Here is a 16,333-nt window from a genome sequence, read left to right as displayed (position 1 = left end):
TTTTAAAGGATTTCCCCCTTATCCTTAAGCTGTGACCCCTTGTCCTGGACTTCCCCAACATCGGGAGCAATCTTCCTGCATCTAGCCTGTCCAACCCCTTAAGAATTTTGTAAGTTTTGTAAGATCCCCTCTCAATCTCCTAAATTCTAGAGAGTATAAACCAAGTCTATCCAGTCTTTCTTCATACGACAGTCCTGACATCCCAGGAATCAGTCTGGTGAACCTTCTCTGCACTCCCTCTATGGCAATAATGTCCTTCCTCAGATTTGGAGACCAAAACTGTACGCAATACTCCAGGTGTGGTCTCACCAAGACCCTGTACAACTGCAGTAGAACCTCCCTGCTCCTATACTCAAATCCTTTTGCTATGAAAGCTAACATACCATTCGCTTTCTTCACTGCCTGCTGCACCTGCATGCCCACTTTCAATGACTGGTGTTCCATGACATCCAGGTCTCGCTGCATCTCCCCTTTTCCTAGTCGGCCACCATTTAGATAATAGCCTGCTTTCCTGTTTTTGCCACCAAAATGGATAACCTCACATTTATCCACATTATACTGCATCTGCCAAACATTTGCCCACTCACCCAGCCTATCCAAGTCACCTTGCAGTCTCCTAGCATCCTCCTCACAGCTAACACTGCCCCCCAGCTTAGTGTCATCCGCAAACTTGGAGATATTGCCTTCAATTCCCTCATCCAGATCATTAATATATATTGTAAATAGCTGGGGTCCCAGCACTGAGCCTTGCGGTACCCCACTAGTCACTGCCTACCATTGTGAAAAGGACCCGTTTACTCCTACTCTTTGCTTCCTGTTTGCCAGCCAGTTCTCTATCCACATCAATACTGAACCGCCAATGCCGTGTGCTTTAAGTTTGTAAACTAATCTCTTATGTGGGACCTTGTCGAAAGCCTTCTGGAAGTCCAGATACACCACATCCACTGGTTCTCCCCTATGCACACTACTAGTTACATCCTCGAAAAATTCTATAAGATTCGTCAGACATGATTTACCTTTTGTAAATCCATGCTGACTTTGTCCAATGATTTCACCACTTTCCAAATGTGCTGCTATCCCATCTTTAATAACTGACTCTAGCAGTTTCCCCACTACCGATGTTAGACTAACTGGTCTGTAATTCCCCGTTTTCTCTCTCCCTCCCTTCTTAAAAAGTGGGGTTACGTTTGCTACCCGCCAATCCTCAGGAACTACTCCAGAATCTAAAGAGTTTTGAAAGATTATTACTAATGCATCCACTATTTCTGGAGCTACTTCCTTAAGTACTCTGGGATGCAGCCTATCTGGCCCTGGGAATTTATCGGCCTTTAATCCATTTAATTTACCCAACACCACTTCCCGACTAACCTGGATTTCACTCAATTCCTCCAACTCCTTTGACCCGCGGTCCCCTGCTATTTCCGGCAGATTATTTATGTCTTCCTTAGTGAAGACGGAACCAAAGTAGTTATTCAATTGGTCCGCCATATCCTTGTTCCCCATGATCAACTCACCTATTTCTGACTGCAAGGGACCTACATTTGTTTTAACTAATCTCTTTCTTTTCACATATCTATAAAAACTTTTGCAGTCAGTTTTTATGTTCCCTGCCAGTTTTCTTTCATAATCTATTTTTCCTTTCCTAATTAAGCCCTTTGTCCTCCTCTGCTGGTCTCTGAATTTCTCCCAGTCCTCCGGTATGCTGCTTTTTCTGGCTAATTTGTACGCATCATCCTTCGCTTTGATACTATCCCTGATTTCCCTTGTTATCCACGGATGCACTACCTTCCCTGATTTATTCTTTTGCCAAACTGGGATGAACAATTTTTGTAGTTCATCCATGCAGTCTTTAAATGTCTTCCATTGCATATCCACCGTCAACCCTTTTAGAATTAATTGCCAGTCAATCTTGGCCAATTCATGTCTCATACCCTCAAAGTTACCTTTCTTTAAGTTCAGAACCATTGTTTCTGAATTAACAATGTCACTCTCCATCCTAATGAAGAACTCAACCATATTATGGTCACTCTTGCCCAAGGGGGCACGTACAACAAGACTGCTAACTAACCCATCCTCATTACTCAATACCCAGTCTAAAATAGCCTGCTCTCTCGTTGGTTCCTCTACATGTTGATTTAGATAACTATCCCGCATACATTCCAAAAAATCCTCTTCCTCAGCACCCCAGCCAATTTGATTCACCCAATCTATATAGGATCTTTGGTTGTGACCGCCCACCACCGCAGACATTTATTTGCACCAACTCTTGCAGTTCGTGATCTCCTCTGGTCCCATTACATGAATTTGACGTATTCAACCGAACCAGCGTTTTAAAGAGGCTTAAAATCTTTGCTCTTAAAGTCCAACCGACTGTTTACATATGGCAGAATTTATAATGTATTTAAATCACTTTGTCAACTTGTTTAGGAAAGAACTGCAGATGCAGGAAAATCGAAGGTAGACAAAAATGCTGGAGAAACTCAGTGGGTGAGGCAGCATCTATGGAGCGAAGGAAATAGGCGACGTTTCGGGTCGAGACCCTTCTTCAGACCAAAGATGCTATCTTTGCTTCAGACTGATGGGGGGCGGGAAGAAGAAAGGAAGAGGCGGAGACTGGGCTGTAGGAGAGCTGGGAAGGGGAGGGGAAAAAAAGGAGAAAGCAACTTGTTTACTATTTGTCAACTTGTTTACGACTTTTGAGCATTTGTGTTTACTCCTTATAAGATAGGAAATATTTCACCTCCTTGGGAGGTGAAAGGAGGCGATTAGGGCCAGGGTCACGGTCTTAAAACAGGATTGAAACATTGCAACTTGTAAAGGGTATTTAAGTTTGGATTGTCTTCTGAAAATGACCATTGATCCCAACTAAATTACTAATGTTAAATCTAACATTTTTATAAATATTGACAAAATAAATGAAAGGATGTGGGGCAAACATAGAAAAATAGGTGTAGAAGTAGGCCATTCGGCCCTTCGAGCCAGTACCGCCATTCAATATGATCATGGCCGATCATTCAAAATCAGTACTCCGTTCCTGGTTTTTCCCATATCCCTTGATTCATTTAGCCCTAAGAGCTAAATCTAACTCTCTCTTGAAAACATCCAGTGAATTGGCCTCCAATGCCTTTTGTGGCAGAGAATTCCACAGATTAACAACTCTCTGGGTGAAGTTTTTCCTCATCTCAGTCCCAAATGGCCTACCCCTTATTCTTAAACTGTGACCCCTGGTTCACCCCCAACATCGGATTTTTTTCACCTTGCATCTTGCCTGTTCAATCCCCAAAGAATTTTATATGTTTCTATATCCAGAAAATATCAAGAATTTGGTCAAAGATCAACCAATATGAAGGGTCACAACAGTCGCTGGCTCCGTAGATGCTGCCTCACCCGCTGAGTTCTTCCAGCAATTTGTTTTAAGCAAAGACGCAGTGTAGGTTTGTGTAGAGTCCAAGCTGAGACAAACCACAGGAAAAGCATCAGAAATGAGGAAGAACCCGTCCCATGGATTTTGGCACTCAAAGGTAAATAGCCCGAGTCATCGAGGGACTAAAGCTAAAACTCAAGTTCTCATCTATCTGGATAAAACCCAAGAAGCCACTCGACACCAACGTATCTCTTGGGATGTGTTTCAATGCATTGGGTCTACTCCATTGAACCACAACCTTTGGTACTACCTCAGTGATATTACTTCCTGAACTGACTGAGCTGTTCCTTTTGTATAATAAACTCAGACCAAAATAATCAAATGATCCCAAGTTCAGCAGGAGGAAATATTGGGAAAACTTAATTCTGCTAGGGTTGAGAGGAATCTGAAGGCAGTTGATGCATGTCGCATGAAGGGAATATATCACCTGCACTTGCTCTGGCCAATATGTTGTTCCAGGTCAGCTCTACTCAACTTAGTGCCTACGATCAAGAAAGCCATTTACTTATTACTTCAGAAGGGGATTCTGTCATGTTAGCTGTTTATGTTATTCCTCCAGTCAACTCTGCAGCCTTGTACCAGCCGGGTGAACGAATTCAGTGACTGCAGCCGGCAGCAGCTGCAGGGAGAGGCCGCGGCTGAGGACTGGGAACGCGGCCGGAGCGGGCGCCGCGGTCTCGATACCTCTCGATCGCCGCGTAGAAGCCCGGGCCGGGGCCTCGCTGGTAGAAGCGCGGGTCAGGCGTCGTGGCCGACCGAGCCCGCGGCTGGGGAGGCGTGAAGTGGGGGCGTCGACAGCGGCGAGGCCTCGGTGGTCGATGGTCAATGAGAGTGTGGAGAACCACAGTGGTGTGGGGTGGGGGGGAAGGACGAAGGACACTGGGGACCCAGCGTGGGGTAACTGTAAGGGGAGTGGGGACAAAAAGGGGAGCCGGCGCGCTTTGTGACTTTGTCAGTGCTGTGTAGGTGGCCGCTATTTGTACACATTGTGTTTGCAAGCATGGATTCTCACTGTGCCTAGTCACATGTGACAATGAAGTATTCCTATTCCTACACTGGGCCAAGCCGAACCCTGCTTTATTAATTCAGTACTGCACGACACCGAGCCTAAAGGAGACAAAATTAATAAAGGCCCTTACCTTAGGCCTTTGCCTAGGCCAAGGTCAGATTTTTCAGAGACTTGAATGTTGCAAGATAGCACCGGAATGTGGCGGCTGGTTGTGTGCTGTCCCAGACGGGGATCTACGTACAGTCGTCTCACTTTTTTAACTTGTGTATCCCCTTTCATTCTCCTCACCATCGCCGTGCCTTCAGCTGCTAATTTCTAAAAATAAAAACAGAAACTACTGATGTCCAGCCTAAGACATCAGTTCTGTTTCTCTTTCCACAGATGCTGCCTCACCTGCCGAATATTTTCCCCGTTTTCTTTTTTATTTGAGATGTCCCGTTCTTGGTTCTCTCAATGTTCGATTTAACATACCCTTTGAAACATAAACCTGATTTAAGGTGGCAGTTTCTTTAGATCGAATTCCTGGTGTGCATTTTAATGAAGGTATATATACGAATTGATTAATGCTGTAGTGAAGAAAATATATACAACAGTGCCAAATCAATGATAGGTGTCAATGAAACGCAGAGGATTATTTGATAATAAATCCAGCGTGCATTAATTAAACTGCCGAGTACAGAGGGAAGGTGCACATTATGGCGCTGCAGTATTTAATTTCCACTGGAAGTTTCCTCATCCAACTTCTGGCTGCGTTTCGTGTGCCAGTGGGAGGGCGGTACTCGCTTTTACCAATCAGAATGATAGGCGTGGGCTTTTGGCTTTCCGATTGTGCGAGTGTTTTCACGTTTGACTTGCGTTTCGCATAACGATGCAGCGAGTGACGCTCGCCTTGGCCTGGCCTCTGCTCCGGAGAAAGGCTTTCTGGGGCTGGAGACCATCTGCGGCCATGTCTAGCCTTCTCATTCAGCAGCCCAAATACAGCTGGCTGAAAGAGTTGGGGCTGAAGGAAGACAACCCCGGCGTGTTCAACGGGAGCTGGGGAGGGAGTGGAGAGGTAAGTGGGGCAGGCTGTACACGCTGCAACATGTCCAGCAGGTTGGTGCAGTTATTATTAGAAATACCTCCCGACCAGCTCATTTAGAAAGACATTTCCAGTTCTGCCTTGCACAGCTTTCCCCGAAACTTTAATAATGTTGTGATATGTGTACCCCTCAGTCTTCAGCAAAAAAATCCCACGGGAAGAATTGAAGCCGGATAAATATCGCGTGTTATTGTTAAATGTAAAGGTCAATTGGTTAGGTTATTGCCTCCTTTTGCGTGTTAATTCTTATTGCAAACTCTTGTTTCGGTTGACACAAGTGGGTGGATTAATGGTGACTATCACACAAATCCCTGAAAGTCCAAGCGCAGGTAAAGTTAGTAGTATTTGGGGCTTAGAAGAAGGAATCAAGTCGACATCAACATGGGTGGAATGGTTGTCAAATTATACAAATTATACAACAGGATCAACTACAGAATATGGTGGGGAAATAGCAGATGGAATTTAATTTGAGCTAATATGAAGTGTTGCACTTTGGGAGGTTGAATATAAGGGGAAAATATATAATTAATTGTATGACCCTTAAGACCATTGATATACAGGGGGATATTTAAGAACAAGTCCACAGCACCCTGAAAGTGGCAACACGAGTAGATAGAGCGGTAAAGAGGCATATGGTATGCTTACTTTTATCGATCAGGGCATTGTATAAGAGAAGGCATGTGCTTTATAGGTCTCTGGAAGTCCTGATGGGAGTTGTTTGTAGACCCCTCTGCTGCCCAGAAGCTGTACCAAAGAGCAAAGTCTTGTGTCAAACATCTAGAGATAAGTGTCTAAATGTGACCAGTTGATCTACAGACCAATCAAGCAGTAGACTGACTAAGTGACACTTGGATAATTAGAGGCTTGGTGGGGGAGTTGTCCTTGGGGCCATAGAAACATAGAAAATAGGTGCAGGAGTAGGCCATTCGGCCCTTCGAGCCTGCACCGCTATTCGATATGATCATGGCTGATCATCCAACTCAGTATCCCATCCCTGCCTTCTCTCCATACCCCCTGATCCCTTTAGCCACAAGGGCCACATCTAACTCCCTCTTAAATATAGCCAATGAACTGGCCTCAACTACCTTCTGTGGCAGAGAATTCCACAGATTCACCACTCTCTGTGTGAAAAATGATTTTCTCATCTCGGTCCTAAAAGACTTCCCTCTTTTCCTTAAACTGTGACCCCTAGTTCTGGACTTTACCAACATCGGGAATAATCTTCCTGCATCTAGCCTGTCCAACCCCTTAAGAATTTTGTAAGTTTCTATAAGATCCCCCCTCAATCTTCTAAATTCTAGCGTGCACAAGCCGAGTCTATCCAGTCTTTCTTCATATGAAAGTCCTGCCATCCCAGGAATCAGTCTAGTGAACCTTCTCTGTACTCCCTCTATGGCAAGAATGTCTTTCCTCAGATTAGGAGACCAAAACTGTATGCAATACTCCAGGTGTGGTCTCACCAAGACCCTGTACAACTGCAGTAGAACCTCCCTGCTCTTATACTCAAATCCTTTTGCTATGAATGCTAACATACCATTTTCTTTCTTCACTGCCTGCTGCACCTGCATTCCTACTTTCAATGACTGGTGTACCATGACACCCAGGTCTCGTTGCATCTCCCCTTTTCCTAATCGGCCACCATTCACATAATAGTCTACTTTTCTGTTTTTGCCACCAAATTGGATAACCTCACATTTATCCACATTATACTGCATCTGCCATGCATCTGCCCACTCACCCAACCTATCCAAGTCACCTTGCAGCCGCCTAGCATCCTCCTCACAGCTAACACTGCCCCCCAGCTTCGTGTCATCCGCAAACTTGGAGATGTTGCATTCAATTCCCTCATCCAGATCATTAATATATATTGTAAATAGCTGGGGTCCTAGCATTGAGCCTTGCAGTACCCCACTAGTCACTGCCTGCCATTCTGAAAAGGACCCGTTTACTCCTACTCTTTGCTTCCTGTCTGCCAGCCAGTTCTCTATCCACATCAATACTGAACCCCGAATACCGTGTGCTTTAAGTTTGTATACTAATCTCTTATGTGGGACCTTGTCGAAAGCCTTCTGAAAGTCCAGATATAACACATCCACTGGTTCTCCCTTATCCACTCTACTAGTTACATCCTCGAAAAATTCTATAAGATTCGTCAGATATGATTTACCTTTCATAAATCCATGCTGACTTTATCCAATGAATTCACCACTTTCCAATTGTGCTGCTATCCCATCTTTAATAACTGACTCCAGAATTTTCCCCACCACCGATGTTAGACTAACTGGTCTGTAATTCCCCGTTTTCTCTCTCCCTCCCCTTTTAAAAAGTGGGGTTACATTAGCTACCCTCCAGTCCTCAGGAACTACTCCAGAATCTAAAGAGTTTTGAAAAATTAACACTAGTGCATCCACTATTTCTGCGGCTACTTCCTTAAGTACTCTGGGATGTAACTTATCTGGGCCTGGGGATTTACCGGCCTTTAATCCATTCAATTTACCTAACACCACTTCCCGGCTAACCTGGATTTCACTCAGTTCCTCCATCTCATTTAACCCCCGGTCCCTTGCTATTTCCGGCAGATTATTTATGTCTTCCTTAGTGAAGACAGAACCAAAGTAGTTATTCAATTGGTCTGCCATGTCCTTGTTCCCCATGATTAATTCGTCTGTTTCTGACTGCAAGGGACCTACATTTGTTTTAACTAATCTTTTCCTCCTCAATATCGACTACAAGCCCTCTGAAGATTTGTGGCTTAGGGAGAAATTGGGTAAAGAAACGTCCTCCGATTACCACCTACAACACTCATTCTGCTCCTCTGCGCTGAGGAGGGGGGAGGGGAGGCAAGAGGGGGTGGGAGAACACTGAACACCGCCACTTGCACGTTCCTCACCAAAACATGCACCACCCATATTTGCTGGTGCATTGCAGGTCTTTAATTGCTGTGAGTCTACATCTGGTGCCATTGTACGAGTACCTTCCAGAAGAAGTGCAGCAGTTCAAGAAGAACCACATTCACAAATGCAAGTGGGAATGGACCGTAAATGTTGGATTTGCCAGTGATGGCAAGATTATCAAAAGTTAATGAATAAATTAACCTCATCCATTGCTTTAAACATCTATTGGCATTTAGTCACCGTTCTCTGGCATAATAATCACCCATGTAGAGTCCAATTATGTATTTTACCTTGCTTCTAAGCTTTTTGGCCTCTGTTCAATCATCCTCCTGACAAATTAACTTGATTTTTCAATCAAACTCACCGATGGAACTCTCCATGAAGATGTTAAACCCACTCATCCTCAAAGTTTAACTCGTCCCTTTTGATTAGGTGCTTGTAGCCCCAAACCTGGTGCTAATACCGAGAACACCTGTGACCATTGCTCCTGTGCGGTGTTTCAAGCCATACCATGATTCTCCTTTTTGCCATAATTCTAACAGTCATTAGTTGGTGACGCAGGGAATAATGAAAAAAGTCCTACTTTTAAATTTGCTCCTCCAATCCTGAAAGTTGATCACAGTTTCCAGCTCACTCCTTCCTCCTTACAATATATCCTGCACACTCCTTTACCTGACACTGTAGAGGCCACGCTGAAATCTAGACGTTTCGGATTGTTATAGAAATGGTCTTAATCTCCCTAACTGTTTGTCTGAAAACAACAGTATTTCCGTGGTTTATTCTTGTCTGTGCAGTCTTATCTGTTGGTGGAATGTTTTGGATGGCGTTCCTTCAAAATGTGAGCACCGGTTTTGCATAACATGCTCCCCAGTAGACTCTTGCACATCTTGCCACCTGCACCTGTCTGTCTGTCTAAATCATTTCCCTCCATTTGCCTGTCTGCCTGTCTATTTTCTGCCTGTTTGCATTTCATTTCCCTACTTGTCTTTTACCCTGGTCTTTTCCAAAAGTGTCATAGTTCACACTTTCAGCGCCATCAAAATATAGCTGAAAGCCTGTGTCTATGCTCTTTCATTATTTTTGGGCCTATTTCTCACTGAAATTCGTTGCTACGAGTAGTATGTTAAATATGTTATCTATTTGGATGTTGCTAACTATCCAAAACCAATGTTGAGTGATGAAATGACTCTGTTCTACTTTACTTTAGGTAGTCACTTCCTATTGTCCAACAAACAATGAACCAATAGCCAGAGTAAGACAGGTGATTATCTTTTATATATTCCTCCTCAAAATTTGTTAAATTGTTCAGATGCATTTGTTGGACCCTGCTGACATTAGTAATTTTTTGGCATTGATATATGTTATATTCCAGGCCACTTTGAAAGAATACGAAGAAACGGTACAAAAGGCCAAAGACGCGTGGGATGCATGGGCTGACGTAAGTGTCGTAAACCAGTACTTAAAATAGTTAGTTTAGTTTATTGTCATGTGTACCAAGGTACAGTGAAAAGCTTTTGTTGCTGGGCTGGGAATAACTTTACAGTGTCCAACAGTGCTCACCATTCAGTGGACAGACAATACATGATTACAATCAAGATGCTTAACATGAAGTAGAAACGAGTGCCCATGACCTGCTTCTGCTGGTCCTCGTCAGCATTGTTTACCTGTCCCATTGTGAATGTCCTGGGAATGAACATCCACCATATGCTTTATGATGCAACTTCCAGGTGTGATTATTCTTCAATATAATACGGAGCTGCATCCTACATTCAATCTTAATTTGACGAGAACTCCATTTGCCTGCACTTTTGTTTTGTATTGGAACTATCCTTCCTTCATCAAATTATGATCCACTTTATGCAGCATTTAAAGCTTGTCTTTGTTTATAAGTATTTACAGTGCCAACTTTGTTTCTTGGCTTCATATTGTTGTACATATTGTTTTATTTGATGATTAGTTTGCTGAGCAGGAGTAAAATATGAATCTTTATTCATATTTTACTCCTGCTCAGCAAACTAATCATCAAATAAAACAATATGTACAACAATATGAAGCCAAGAAACAAAGTTGGCACTGTAAATTTATTCACAGGCCAGTGCGGGGGCGCCGTCCAGTTGGGTATGGCTGCCCAGCCTGCAGCTGTCTGTCTTTTCACTTCTTTCTTTTATTGTTAGTGTGTTAAAAAGTGTTTTGTTTGGGACTTCCGGTGGCGCTATGGAGTAGGAGAGACTCGCGCCAACTAGCTCCGTGAAAAAAACGAAAAAACGGGGGGAAAAGACAGATCCTACCTGCAGAAAACGGCACCGATTGTTTTACACTAAGCCCGTGACGTCATCAGGCGCGCGACACCGGCTGTATGTCGACTCAACATACTCCCCCCCGCAAGACAAAAAACGGCAAGACTAAAGAGGTAGGCCCAACTGAAGCCTCGGCCTCAGGTTTAACAGCATCCCGAGAAGACATCTCAAAGAAGAAGAAAAAGACTGAGATGGAAGAATTAAAAACGTTCCTTAAGGAGGAACTTAAAAATCTTAGACAGAACTTTCAAGAGGTTAAAGAGGAGCTGGCATCTTTTAAAAAAGAAATTAAAGAACAAATTAAAGAAGATGTTACAGAGATTGTACACGAAGTCCTTGAAGACTGGAAATTAGATATGGAAAGAAATATGACTCAAAATGTTGAAGAAGTAAATGAAAAACTGAATAAGATGGAATCCAGATTTGATTCTAAACGTGAACCTATTCTCCTGACATTAAACCAGCACTACAAGATTGTAAAAGAACTTGAGGAACTTGCTGAGACAAGCACCGCAACTACAAAACAACTCATCACTGAGAACCAACGCCTATCAAAGTTATTGCATCAAATAACTGAAAAATGTACAGACTTGGAGGGACGACAGAGGCGTCAGAACTTAAGAATCGTGCGCATCCAGGAAGGCAGAGAGGGGACTCGTGACCCCCGTGAATTTGCTGCAGAAGTACTGAAAACAATTTTGAACCTGGACCAGGCGCCATTACTTGCCCGAGCGCACAGAGTGCCGAGACGTCCCCCAAAGGTGGGCGACCGACCAAGAATAATGATAGTAAAGGTCCAATATGACCATGTATTGGATGACATGATGAGGAAAATTGGCAAAAGCAGAAATCTTGTATATGAAGGAGACAAGATTAGCGTATTCAGAGATTACCCTGTGGAAGTTGCTAAGAAAAGAGCGTTGTTCACAGAAACAAGAAGAATACTGAAGAACATAAAGAATTTGAGATATGGACTGTTATACCCCGCAACACTAAGAGTCAGTTACGAGAAGAAGGAATACTTCTTCATCAAGCACACGGAAGCATTTGAATTTGCCAAGAACATCGAGGACAAGATCGAAGATTGAAAAATATTCAACTCTTAACATCTACTGCTATCTCGCAGAGAAGATATGGAACTCTAAACTTTAAGCTATTATATTTAAGAGTTGCCTAAAATTCGCAATAAGAATTGGGTATATTTCCTGCAACGGATATATAATACTAACATTCTAGTACTAACCTCTAACAACTATTAATAATCAAGAATATTAACTAACACTAACTAATGATAATAAGATTATTTAGATTATTTAAGAATTAACTAAAAGTATGAAATATAAGTAAAGTATGATTCAGGTATTTTATAATGAGAAATGTTTGGTGGCTCTCTCTCTGATGTTTTCGTTTTTGATTATTCTTTGATAAATGTTTATATTATACAAAACTAACTTTTCAATTTGAGACTACTAATTATACCATTAATGGAATATAATCAATATTTCTTTCCCCCCCCCACAAATTGTATGCATCGAATTGGAAACTTTCCTTTCAAGGAAAGTACGGAGCTAGTATTTTTATAAACCAAAAGCTACGGAAGTCCATAGATGCTTAGCCACATTAGGGTGGCTATCCATAACTGCACTAATTGTAGTTGTAGTTGCTTTCCTTTTTTACTTTCCACACTTTACTAACCCTATTTGCTATCACCTTTTTTATCTTATATCATATTATATTTTGTATTTGGAATGGAATTGCATATTTTATTTAAGGAGCTATGTTCGGATGGAAAACAGACGTGACCTAAAATTCATCTACCTGATGTTCAAGTATAAGGTAGGGTTGAGTGTGCTGAATCATCTGCTCTACCACTTAATCACAAGATGCAAGACATGAATATAAAAATTGGGGGTGAGGGAATTAAATTCTGTAGTTGGAATGTTAAGGGAATTAATGAACCTATCAAGAGAGGCAAAGTGTTGGCTCATTTAAAATCATTGAAAACAGATATAATATTTCTCCAGGAGACACATCTTAAAAAGGAAGCACAACACAGATTGAAAGCAAAATGGATTGCTAAAGCGCACCACTCTTCATTCTCACATAAATCAAGAGGTGTTGCAATATTAATTCGTAAAGGTATACCCTTTAAACATATATCAACGATAGAAGACATTGAAGGCAGATATATTGTAATAATAGGGGAGTTATACTTAAAAAGGTGACTCTCCTCAATGTGTATGGACCAAATTTTGATAGCCCTCTGTTTTTTAAGAGAATTCTTAACAATATCCCGGAAGGTACACAACAAAACTTAATAATCGGTGGAGATTTAAATTGCACTTTGGATGCTTGTTTGGATAGATCATCAACTCAAAGAAAACTAAAATCTCGATCAAGTGAATTTTTAAATTCATACATTAATACTACTAATATTAAGGACGTTTGGAGAATTGAAAATCCATCGGGCTGAGAATATTCATTTTACTCACCAGTACATAAAACTTACTCAAGGATAGACTATTTTTTAGTAGATTCAAAACTTATCCCATTTACCTATCTCACAATATCATAACATCATAATCTCAGACCACGCTCCATTAACATTTATGATCAAAGTAAACGGAATGGCAGAGACACAGTCACAATGGAGATTTAATCCCCAAATCTTAAAAGATAAGTCCTGTAATGAATACCTAGTAAAACAGATTAAAATGTTTTTTGAGGCTAACGATAGCCCTGAAATCTCTGCCTCCCTTCTTTGGGAAACATTTAAAGCATTTGTACGAGGAGCATTAATTTCTTCCCAATCATTTTTAATAAAGAGAATAGGGCCAAACAACAGAAACTGGAAATGGAAATAAAGCAATTAGACACAGAAAATGCAGCAGCACCATCCACGATAAAACACAATAAAATTGCAGTATTGAAATATAAATTAAACAAGATTTATTCAGACCAAGTTATAAAACTTTATCAACATACAAAACAATTAAATTTTGAATTTGGTGACAAACCACAAAAACTATTAGCGCGTCAACTTCGCAAATTGGATGGGGAAAAAACAATATACAAAATTAGAACAGACAAGGGAGAAACATTAACACTGCCTAAAGATATTAATGATAGATTTCTACAATACTACCAAAAATTGTATTCATCTAAAATAACAGAACAATCAACGGGAATGGAAACATTTTTACAGAATTGTAAGTTTGCGGGTCTAGATCAGAAAGAGAGAGAATTGCTAGGGGCTGAAATTACGATAAAAGACATTGAAGAATCAATAAAGTCCTTAAAAAACGGAAAGTCGGCAGGACCCGATGGTCTAAATTCGGAATTTTATAAAAAAAATTATGATTTGCTTTCCCCACGCCTACAGACAATGTACAAATACGCTTATACTCAACAGAAACTCCCAGAAACTCTAAATGAATCTACAATCATACTTATACCAAAAACGGACAAGGATCTTGAAGACCCAGGTTCATACAGAGCTATAGCCCTCTTAAATACTGATCAGAAAATATTAACTAAGATTCTATCTAATAGATTGAGCTTAGTGATCAGCAAATTAATACATCCCGACCTAACAGGGTTTATCCCCAAACGGTATTCATTTTATAATCTGAGAAGATTATTTAATATTATATACTCCAATAGAATCCCTAACGCAGAGCTAGCAATTATCTCGTTAGATGCTGAAAAAGCATTTGACCAGGTAGAATGGCCATATTTATTTTCGGTGATGGAAAAATTTCAACTAGGAGAGAAGTACTGTACGGGTTAAATTGTTATATTCTAATCCAACAGCTAGAATATTAACAAACAAAATGTTATCAACTAAATTTAATCTCTCTAGAGGCTGTAGACAAGGATGCTCACTATCCCCACTATTATTTGCTCTTGCAATCGAACCCCTAGCAGAAAGTGTTAGAAACCATCCAGGAATATTTGGATACAATACTAGAGACACAAGGAATAAAATCTCCTTATATGCAGATGATATACTAATATATATTACAAAATTAGAAACTAGTATTCCAAACCTATTAAATCTAATAACTCAATTTGGTCAGTTTTCGGGATATAGAATTAATTGGAATAAAAGCGAAATCATGCCAATAACAAAATTCAATTTACATACAATACAACAATCCCCTTTTAAAATAGTTAAAGATAAATTTAAATAGGAATCTATGTAACTAAGACATACCTCTTTAGTTAAACTAAATTTCCCACCCTTACTGAATAAACTACATAAGAATATTCAATACTGGAAAACACTCCCCATTTCTATGCTTGGGAGAATTAATGCTATAAAAATGATTTTTTTACCGCAACTGCTGTACCTACTTCAATTAATTCCGATATATATCCCAAAAACTTTTTTTCAAAAAAGTCGATTCCATTGTTACAAGTTTTGTCTGGGATTATAAGAATCATAGAATAAGTAAAAAACATTTATGTAAATCAAAGATAAATGGAGGTCTGGCTTTGCCAAATTTCTTATTTTATTTTTGGGCAGTCCATATTAAAAACATGAATTTCTGGCTGGAAGAAATGGATCAACAACCAGATTGGCTAATGATGGAAAAGGAAGACTGTCTACCTTTTGAAATTGGACCGATCATATTTACCCCCACAAAACTGCACAAAAAAACCTATAAAGAAAACCCCATAATACATAGTGGAATACGAATTTGGAAACAAATAAAAAAAGATTTAAAATTGAATAATATACCACTCTGCCTTCCCATGGTAAATAATCCTTTATTCAAATCATCCTTTATGGACAAAGGTTTCACACAATGGAACAATTATGGAATCAAAAATATAGGACATCTTTATGGGAAAGATACTTTTCTTTCATTTCAAGAGTTACAACAGAATTATGGACTGCACTCAAATAATTTCTTCAGATATCTACAAATTAGAGATTATGTTAAATCTAATACACAAGTCTACAGGAATAGGGAATCAGAAATTCTTGATGAATGTCTGAACAAGCATCCTAATACTGAAAAACTAATAGCTTATATTTATAACACCCTACTAAACAACGAGGTACCACCGACCGAACCATATAGATACAAATGGGAAAATGAAATAGGTCATCCTATCACGAAAGATATGTGGGACGAAAGTTTACAACAAATACATCAATGTTCATTAAATGCCAGACATACTTTAATACAATTCAAGGTCTTACATAGACTCCACTTCTCTAAAATAAAACTAAATAGAATCTTCCCACAAATCTCTCCTATTTGTGATAAATGTCTACATTTAGAGGCTAATTTAACACATACGTTTGCAAACTGTATAAAACTTAAACATTTCTGGACTGATATTTTTGAAATAACTTCAGAAGTTATTAATACAAAACTGGACCCAGACACAAAATTAATAATACTTGGAATATCAGAACAAAGCTTAACACTCACAACAAACCAAAGAAATTTCCTCAACTACAGTATAATAACCGGAAAAAAATTAATATTAAAATTTTGGAAAGGCCCTACAACCCCCACAATTAAAATGGATTACGGAAATGTCGGAGACCCTATACTTAGAAAGAATTAGACTTGTCTTAATGGACAAACAAGATCTTTTCCATAAAATTTG

At 40.2% G+C, this 16,333-nt stretch overlaps 1 protein-coding gene across 1 annotated transcript in view; it reads left to right on the top strand.

Annotated features, from left to right (window-relative positions):
* Window positions 1-5,222: 5,222 nt before the first annotated feature.
* The window catches only part of aldh7a1 (aldehyde dehydrogenase 7 family member A1), a 42,544-nt gene continuing 31,433 nt past the window's right edge, over window positions 5,223-16,333 (top strand). Inside the window, exons 1-3 of the mRNA XM_033017539.1 lie at window positions 5,223-5,487; window positions 9,616-9,669; window positions 9,781-9,846. Of these exons, the coding sequence (XP_032873430.1) occupies window positions 5,302-5,487; window positions 9,616-9,669; window positions 9,781-9,846 (306 nt within the window). The 5' untranslated portion in view covers window positions 5,223-5,301. The remainder of the gene's footprint in view (window positions 5,488-9,615; window positions 9,670-9,780; window positions 9,847-16,333) is intronic.

The sequence above is a fragment of the Amblyraja radiata genome, chromosome 3 (assembly GCF_010909765.2).
Source record: "Amblyraja radiata isolate CabotCenter1 chromosome 3, sAmbRad1.1.pri, whole genome shotgun sequence".
In the NCBI taxonomy this organism is placed as follows: domain Eukaryota; kingdom Metazoa; phylum Chordata; class Chondrichthyes; order Rajiformes; family Rajidae; genus Amblyraja; species Amblyraja radiata.
This window is presented reverse-complemented; position numbering and strand designations above follow the sequence as displayed.